This window comes from Canis lupus, chromosome 26 (genome assembly GCF_048164855.1).
Source record: "Canis lupus baileyi chromosome 26, mCanLup2.hap1, whole genome shotgun sequence".
NCBI classification, from domain to species: domain Eukaryota; kingdom Metazoa; phylum Chordata; class Mammalia; order Carnivora; family Canidae; genus Canis; species Canis lupus.
In genome coordinates, this window is record NC_132863.1 from 18,927,716 (window position 1) to 18,937,332 (window position 9,617).

At 45.9% G+C, this 9,617-nt stretch overlaps 1 protein-coding gene across 3 annotated transcripts in view; it reads left to right on the plus strand.

Annotated features, from left to right (window-relative positions):
* Positions 1–5,689, plus strand: part of RASSF2 (Ras association domain family member 2) — a 43,109-nt gene extending 37,420 nt beyond the window's left edge. For all 3 annotated transcript variants that reach the window (XM_072800169.1, XM_072800170.1, XM_072800171.1), the window contains exon 12: positions 1,711–5,689. In XM_072800169.1, the coding sequence (XP_072656270.1) occupies positions 1,711–1,780 (70 nt within the window). In that variant the 3' untranslated portion in view covers positions 1,781–5,689. The remainder of the gene's footprint in view (positions 1–1,710) is intronic.
* Positions 5,690–9,617: the final 3,928 nt, after the last annotated feature.

Below are 9,617 nucleotides of genomic sequence, written 5' to 3' on the forward strand. Positions count from 1 at the left end.
GACCAATTGAGATCTCAGATGGGGACACAAAGCTGAAGGGTGTTGGTTTCTTTGCTTCTTCTTCTTCTTCTTTTTTTTTTTTTTTTTTAGGATTTTATTTATTTGATAGAGAGTGAGAGAACAAGCAGGGGGAGCAGCTGGCAGAGGGAGAGGGAGAATCAGGCTCCCTGCTGAGCAGGGAGCCGAACATGGGGCTCATCCCAGGCCTCTGGGATCATGACCTGAGCCAAAGGCAGACACTTAACCGTCTGAACCACCCAGGCACTCCAGTCTCTTTGCTTCTTGTGTCAGCTTCTCACTTTGATATGGGACGTGAAGTGTTCCAGGGATTTCAGGAAGGTTGTCTTGGCAGTGGAAAGTAGTCAAAGCAACCTATCTCTGGAATCCTTTCCTCCTTCCCTTCTCCCTTCTTAACATTTCTCTTCTGGGAATTACATTTGGCTTGAAAAGTCCAGGAAAGCATCTCTCTGCGGAGGATTAAAAAAAAAATTATGATTGAAGTATAGTCAACATACAGTGTTATATTTGTTTCAGGCGTCTGGCACAGCGATCCAACAGTTCTATACATTATTCAGTGCTCGCCATGATAAGCATAGTCCCCATCTGTCACCTTACAATGTGATTACGATTTTTTTACTGTATTCCCTATGCTCTACTTTCCATCCCTGTGACTTTTTATTTACAACTGGATGTTTGCACTTCTTAATCCCCTTTACCTATTTCACCCTATTTCTCTGGGAAGATTTTTTTTTTTTTTTTTTTTTGCCACGTTTAGTCATAAAGTGGACTGCTTTTCATGGCTGTGGCGGAACAAACGATTAATTTCTGCCACCGGAGAATAGCGCCAATGCTATATTTGCCCTATCAGTGATAAGAGCTAGTAGGAAAGCAGTTAGCGTTTTCTGAATGCTTGCTACATGCCAAACTTTATTTTTTATTTTTTAAAGATTTATTTATTTATTTATTCATGAGATACACAGAGAGAGAGGGGCAGAGACACAGGCAGAGGGAGAAGCAGGCTCCCTGCAGGGAGCCTGACGTGAGACTTGATCCGGGGTCTCCAGGATCGTGCTCTGGGCTGAAGGCGGCGCTAAACCGCTGAGCCACCCAGGCTGCCCCATGCCAAACTTTAAAGACAGCTTTTGCCGTGCCGGGCAAAGCCCTGGGCATGAGGAATGTCCTCGTTAGCCCTGCACGGAGGCCCCAGCATCTGCACTCCCTCAGGTCAGGGAAGGGGTGGGGACCCACTTGCATCAAGCCGTGGATCCCCATGCCTGGTAGTCGCTCTGGCCTGTTCTGTAAAATCTGTAGGGACTGGTATTAGCTTGAAGCATATGAAGCTGCCGTTCTTGTAGGCCCCTCAGAATGGTCAAATGATGGCCATGTCAGATGGTCCAGCGCAGGTGAAGGCCCCGTGCTACTGTGGTGGTGCCTTGGGCAGAGTGAGCACTTGGAACCCTTCCTGTTGGCGCTGCTCTCTCGCCCTCCCATCCTTTTTTTGCCAGAATTTCTAGCAATAGTCAAATCGTCTGGTTTGGATTTGGTCTGTTCAGTTCCTCTCATCGGGGTATGGAAATGAACACAAGCCACAGAGTGGCTGATGGCTGGGCCGGTGATAGAAGCAGAGGGACCGACAGGCCGCCCCTGGGACCCAGGCGGTGGGGGGGTGTGTTGGTCCCTGCTGCCCTCCGCAGCTGTGTCTGTCCCCAGGTACACCGTGCTCCGGCTGATGATCCGGCAGAGGCTGGAGGAGATGGCCGAGACCCCAGCAACCATCTGAGCCACACGAGGGAGGGGATCCAGATGCCACGGGGGCCGCCGCTGACACGAGCAGACGCACGGGAAGCTGGGTGCCTTCCTTCCACGGAAACGTATAGATACAGACCTCACCAGCTCCCACCGAGCTACCATCTGTTGCCCAGAGCGGCTGGCGAAGCCAGCAGACGACTCCCCATCCTTGGATCCCCAGCTCCATTCCTTTCTTTCACTCACAGGACTTTTGAATTTTGTTATAAGGACTGAAAATGTGTGTGTGTGTGTGTGTGTGCACATGAGCACACGTGTGCACACGTAAGCGTGTGTGCACACATGGTACATATCCACGTGCCTACCTGAGATTCACATGGAATGGAATTCCAGGCAACCAGCACAAGCGCCCCGGGGCTTGCAGGTGTGCTGCTTGGGGGCAGGAGCATCGGGGGAGTCGCCAATCTGAGGGGCTGAAGTTGGAGAAATGATTTCTTCCCTCAAGTACCCGGGAGCGGCCACACATGTTCAGAGGGGAAGGGGTCTCAGCAAGCTCACCATTTGGGGTATTTATGTATTGGTCGAGACTCCCCTGTACATGCAGAGGGCTTGGGGATCGGAAATTAATGAAATAGCAGCCCCATAGAAATAGACCTCCTTGGGGGAGGTCCGGTGGAAAGGGGAAGATAAATCGTCTGTGGGGTAGATGCAATAAGCCCACAAGTTTTTACACTGGAAACTTTGTTTTAAATAACAAAGACGTATATGATGATCCACGTGGATTCTGCCTCTGTCCTCACCTCCATGGCCACCTCCAGGAGAGCGGGGAGGAGCTTGCTGCTTTGCTCAGCCTGCCAACCCCATGCCATGGAAGCCAACCCCAACTCTTCGGTGCCTCCTTGAGTTGAAGGAAGGGTCTCACCGGTTTATTCCTGGTCAACTGGTGGCCCAGGCCTGGCCTTGTCCTGGGGTGGTGGCCAGAGTTTCCATCTTTAGGGACCCGTAGAGGTTCCTTGCAGAAATGACAAATGCTTGGGAAGCCAGCCCATTTTTCATCATCAAGGGTCTCCCTGCACTTGGATCTGAGGCCATGTGTTTGAAGTCAAGGCTTTATTCTTTCCAGCCATGGGATTCTTGCAATTGCCCTTGCCCTGTGCCTGGAGACAGACTCCAAGCATGAGGACCTTGCTACTGACCGAGCTTGGGGCTCAGGGAAGCTCTTCGGGTTGCCCTGTGCTGGTGCATAGGGAGGGTGGAGCTTCTCTTTCCGCTTCTCTGGGCAGCCACCTGGGTGATCTTTAGAACAGACCCCAATGGGGGGAAGGGAGGGCAGTCTGGCCCCTGTGGCTCCCATCAGGAAGACTGCTGGGTAGCTAGGCACCGGTGTGGCTGACAGACTTCGAAGAGGGACAGACAGGGTGCCTGGCTGTGGAGATAAACCAAGCAAAGCTGGGAGCTCCTAACAGCAGGTGTCTCAGCCTTGTTGGGGTGGGGTCTCCCCATCTCTTCACTTCCTCTCCAAGAAAGGTTTGGGGAGCTGGGCAGTTGGCGGAAGGAGTACAAGGAAGGTGGATGTTTGCAGCAGAGCCGTTCCTGTCCTCCCGACTGCTGCTCTCCTCTGTGGCTTCCCTGGCCTCTTTAGATGGCTCACAGCTGTGATCTTCTTGTTGACTTTCCAAAAGATGGCATGCTGCCACCTGGCATTTTGCCGGGGGTCTCTTAGCAAGGCAACCTCTTTGGGGACAGCACCACCAGCCCTGTGGGGGCGTGGACTGGAAATCCGGAGGCCCTGGTCTCAATCATACACCTTGGTAGGGCTCTGCAACACGCAGAGAAAACCCCGGGGGGCCTGTGGTGGGGGTGGGGGGCGGCTAGAGGCTTCCTTTGTTACAGATGGGAGAGAGAGCTCCGGTTTGTGAATGCAAACACACTTCCTGAGTTTTGCATTTGAGAAAATGGCTTAAGAAACTTGTCTTCCAGCTACTTTTTATTTTGACTCTTCCAAGCCTACATTGGCACCAGTGGTTCTCCTTGGTGGGTGAGGCAGAAACATTTCCACAAAGCAAATGTGCTAACCGCTAACTTTTGTTGAACAGCTATTTCTGGTTTATAAAAGTTCTCTTTGATTTGCGCTAGCACTATGAGAGGTTAAATATGGAAATGTTGCAAAACGTCAGGTTTGCCAGAGCCCTTTCCAAGGCAGGCCTGGCTTTTTAAAGATGGGGGTGGGGGTGGGGGTCGGGTAGAAGTGAGGGGAAATCGCATCCGACAGGATACATTCCACTTCACGCGGGCCGGACTTTCCCATTGTGGCCCACCCTGTTTAGAGATCGTTTCTCACGTCCTAATAACCGGATCAGGAATTTTGGAAAGGTCCTTTGAAATAGCAGTGGCTGAAACAGAGACACTTCTCCACGGTGTGGAGCCGGATTTTCTCACTGGTATCACATGGCTTGGCAGCTTTGAATTCCTCCACTGATTTATGTGGGTTTATGTAATTTCGTGCGATGAACCTGAAATTGTGTGAAGAACAAAAGGCCAATTTATGGGGTTATTTTCCTAACTTGTGAAAAAGCAGTAGAGCCACATCTGGCTTTCTTTTTCTAGGGGCTTGTGTTACAAGGTGATCAAATGAAGGAAAAGCCTGAGTCCATCTGGCTGGGAAGGGGGTCTGTTCCCCCAGGTGATGGTGGAATTAAGCACAAGGTCACATTCTCGGTGATCACATGAGTGGGCAGGTGATGAGTTAAAGACACGGGCGGGGGTGGGGGGGGAGGGGAAGCTGTCTTGCAAAGGGACTAGAAGCACAGACTTCAGGCTTGCCAGAGCAGGCTGGAGAGGAATGTGTGTCCTGGGGTCCAGGCTGCTGGAATTGAATTCTTCAAATGAGGTTGGGGAGGAAGGAGCTCAGATTAGCCACCCACCTGTGGGAAAAATGCCGGGACCAGAAACTGAGGCTTTGGGCTGAGACTTCAAGGAGAAATATCTGCACCCTTCCCTCCTCCCTACGAGAAAGAAAACAATAGTCTCTCCTGGAGATCCCCGGATAAAGCCATTTTATCACCATTGTAGATAAGATTTTGAAATATAATGACAAGCACAAATCTGTTCCCAGATGCAAAACACCTTGGCACGAATTCTTTTCTGCAGGGTGAGGGTGGTTGTTTCAGAGTGTCAGGAGCAATGGGTCCCAGAAGAGCAAGAGACTCTCTTAAGAGAAGCTCTCATCCAAGAAAAAAAAAAAAAAAGGCCAAGCTCCATAGCATGGAGAATATGGTGCCATAGGTAGGCCAAGAGAGAAATTTTAGATGAACAAGGGATTTTTAGGGTCTCGTGGCCAAACCATGATGTGGGGGCTAAAATAATAAGTAGAGGAAGTCTCCAGCATCCTTGAGGCAGCAGCACACGTGTTTGAGGTGCTACTTAAGTTGTTTTATATGAAGTCTTGCTTGAGTCAGATGAGATGAGAAATGATCTCCGAGAAAGAGGTAGAGATACAAATGAATGTGGCGCCCCTTCTTGCAGGCGGAACTGATAAGCATTTACCCTGTCTCGGGAGGTTACAGCACCCCCTGTGTTTGAACCAAGCACAAGATGTAGACAAATCTCAGTTTGCCCTTAGAGTCTTCCCAGCGGATTGCAGACCTCTTCCCAGGCTGATGGCTTCTGGTGTGTTCCTGCTAGTATTTCTTCAAGGTTTTCCCACTTGTGTTACATTTGTGAAGTGTCTTTTCTCAACCATAACTTGCCTTCATCCATGGTACTTGACCTGGTTCAGTGTTTGGTTCTGAACTTACAAACTGTTGCATCTGGGTATCATAACGTAATTTGACAAGGCCCCATAACGTAATTTGACAAGGAGCCATAAATGTCTGTAACATTTTGATATGTTTTAATGCACCTAACTTAGATCTTGTTGAAATAAAGCACTTTTCAAAGAGAAGTCCCTCTGTGGAAAGGTCCATGTGTGGGTGCCACGTGGGGAGCCCTGCCTTGTGGGAGCGCTGGGGATGGGAATGTGAAGGCACATCCAGGAAATGAGTTGACTTTCTTCCCTCAGAGTTTATGGTTTGAATGGGCTCAGACTTGGCTATAAGATTCCAAACAGGGAGTGCAATGAGAATGTCCCCTATGAGTCTTGAGTTCAGGTCCTGCTGGAGCCAAGAGTTGTGGTGGAAAGAGCTGGGAACTACCATTTGATGAGACTGGATTTTGTCCTGACTCTACCCCAGGCCTGTTTGGATCCTGCGGCCAGTTTGTGGAAATGTTTGCTAGGACTTGGTTTGCCCATCTCTAAAATGGCCAAGCCACCTTGTAGGGATGTGAGGACCTGGGCTTGCCTCTGTTGGAGGCAGTTTCCCTTGGGTTGCCAAATGTAAAACTTCAGACGAAGGCCCAAATTCTACCCTCTGTGAGAGGCCAGTGTGATGATTAATTCTGTGTCAACTTGGCTAGGCCATGGTGCCCAGATAATTGGTCAAACACTAGTCTAGGTGTTGCAGTGAAGGTGTTTTTTAGATGAGGTTAAGGTTTACACCAGTAGACTTTGAATAAAGCAGATCACCTTTCATAATGTGGGTGGGCCTCATCCAGTCAGTTGAAGGCCTTACAGGAAAAATAGTACCTCTCCTGAAGGAGAGAATTCTGTCTCCAGATTGTCTTTGGACTTGAGCTGCAACACTGGCTCTTCCTTGGTCTCCAGACGGTCAGCCCACGCTGCAGATTTTGGACTTGTCACCCCTCAATTGCATGAGTCAAAATAAATCTACATGTCCTGTTGGTTCTGTTTTTCTGGAGAACTCTAACACAGAGGGGTTATATGGTTGGTTCACAGCATTTGAATATATGATTGATAATTGTCTTCCTAAGAGCATAAATAGTGACCAACATAATTTGGCCTCTCAAAAAAGCTAACAACCAAGATAAGATTTTTAACAATGTCCTCAAATAATACTTAGATGTTTCTTTTAAAAGAGAAAGAAAGGGGTGCCCACCCAGGTGGCTCAGTTGGTTAAGCATCCAACTCTTGATTTTGGCTCAGGTCATGATCTCAGGGCCCTGGGATCAGCCCTGTGTTGTGCTCCAGATCCAGCTCCATACTCAGCAGAGAGCCTGCTTGGGATTCTTTCTCCCATCTCCTTCTGCCCCTCCCCTGCTCATACTTTCTATAATAAATAAAATCTTAAAAAAAAAATTAAAAAAATTAAGGAGAGAGAAGAATTTGGATGAATCAACTCTCCCTTTAAGTGTTACTTTGATTTTTTATATTTAGAATTTTCACTCTGAGCAGTAGCTTTTTAGTTGCTGAATTAACTAAGCTGGGTGAAACAGACGAACAGACAGTTAACACTTCCAAGGCAGTGAGGTTTTTGTACTGTTCAGACAGTGCATGTAAGTGACAAAGATAAAGATAAACAGTCTGTGGTCCCCCCAACACCCCAAGTTAGGCAGTAAGCCTTACAGGAGTTAAGAGTACTGAAAACTACCCAGCAAATTCTAATAACCTTTCCCCAAGGAGCCATCAGTTCTTGGCTTTCTTTATGGAAACAGATTTAATGAAATAATTTGGTTTTGTCTATTTTAGGTAATGAAGCTAGGACTGAATGGAGTTTGCCGTGAGCATAAGACAGAGCTGTGAAGTTTTGAATACATTTGAATAGGTTTTGCTAAGATACTTAGATGCAAGCAAACCTAATGAAAATTGAACTTGGATAAAATCGACATTGCTCTTTTCATTTTAAAACTATGCAAAATAAAAATGATTACTTATGATTTAAGGGATACCTGGGTGGCTCAGTTGGTTAAGCGGTCAACTCATGATCTCAGCTCAAGTTTTGATTTCAAGATAAAACAATTTAAGTTGGGACTTAAGTTTAAATTTTATGATAGAACTGAAATCTAAACACGTGTTTTGGTGAAAGGCCAAATACAATATGGATATTTTCTTTTTAAATATTTATTTATTTATTTATTTATTTATTTATTTATTTATTTATTTATTTATTTAGGGGGAGGGGCAAGGACGAGAAAGAAGCACCAGCAGACTCCCTGCTGAGTGCAGATGGGGAGGTGGCTCCATCTCAAGACCCTGAGATCATGCCCTGAGCAGAGATCAAGAGGGGATGCTTAACCATCTGAGCCACCTAGGCCCCCCAGTGTAGATAATTTATGTGTCAATATTTTGATAACACTGATTTAAATGTTCTTGTATTATAGTGAGATCCATTTTTCCTAAAGGAGTTTTTGCATTAATTAGCATTAATTCATGCTTGGAATGTCACTCTGCCCATGACTGCAGAGCCATCTAAGGGGTGAGCAGCACCCAGATTTAGGTCTCTTACAATATCCTCCACTGAGAGAAATCTGAGCTCCCAGGAGGGTAGCTAGTGCCATAGACTAGGGCAGAAGGTGCAGGACAGTGTGGGTATGTCTTGCTAATGGGAAGTAATTATGTCTCAGAGATGTCTGGAGTGTCATTTAGAGAACAAACTGACGAGAACTACCACATGTACCAAGTATTGGATGTCTGGGGCTATGAAAAACCTTGAGTCCAAAATGATCCCAAAGAAAGATTCTTAAAGGTAAGGCACATAATTACAGAAATGCCACATATTACCCAACTTAAGTTGTTAAAGTTCCTTAGCCAAAATTTATCTATAACACAGGTCACAAAAATACATTTGAGTGGTTTGCCTAAAAACTCTTTTTAAAAAAAAAAAAAAAAAACTCTTGAGTTATCTAAGCAAAAAGAACAAATTACAATGTCCATGACCTATTAAAAGAAACCAGCAAGGGAAAGCTGAATTTAAACTGGTCATAATAATCTAGAAATTATTTGGAAGTACTAAATGAATCTGTGAGGCTGACAAAACAATGAATATATACACATTTATTTTATTTCTGTGTATCAGCAATAAGAGATTAGAAAATAAAATTTAAAAATGGAAAGGTATACCTCATTTATGGATCGGAAAGACAGCAGCTCTCCCTAATGATCTAAATAATTCTAATGAAAGCCAAGTAGTGGGGATCCCTGGGTGGCTCAGCGGTTAAATGCCTGCCTTTGGCCCAGGGCGTGATCCTGGAGTCCTGGGATCAAGTCCCACATCGGGCTCCCTGCGTGGGGCCTGCTTTTCCCTCTGCCTGTGTCTCTGCCTTTCTCTCTCTCTCTCTCTCTCTCTCTCTGTGTCTCATGAATAAATAAATAAAATCTTAAAAAAAAAAAAAAAGAAAGCCAAGTAGTATACTTCAGTTAAAAAAAAAAAAAGAAAAAGAAAGCCAAATAGGACTTTTTCTTCCTTTCTTCTGTGATAATGTTGCAGATAAAATAGAAACCATAAACAAGAATATGATTCAGCTGTTAAAGGTATAATTATGGAATTTTTGTAGAAACATGAAAAATATTATTACCCAAAGTGAATAAAATAGCATATTCAATATGATGTCAGGCTTCTACTTAACACCTATGAAAAAAATTACCTTGGGGTGGTAGGATTATGTTTTCTTTGTGTTTCTATTACATTGGCTTTTAGGTTAACATTTCCTGCTGGTATGTCCAAAAGTAGTGAGGGTCCAGAAGCACATATACTGTACAAAAAACACACAAAAAACCACAAGCAGTGGCCAGAACATGAAAGTCAGCTAGGCCCTCGTCTCCCTGCTGGGGGGCGGGGGTCAGTTTTCTCCAAATGCAAGACTTCGAAGTCCTTGTTATACAAAGAGGCCCATCATGCAATCGAAATGCAGTCCCTGTGTGCCAAAACCATATACGTGTGTGCATGTAAGAGACATTGCATGCATGCATACTAATGTAACAACACAGACACACACATACACACGACAGAAAGGAAGAATCACATCCGTAATTCTAG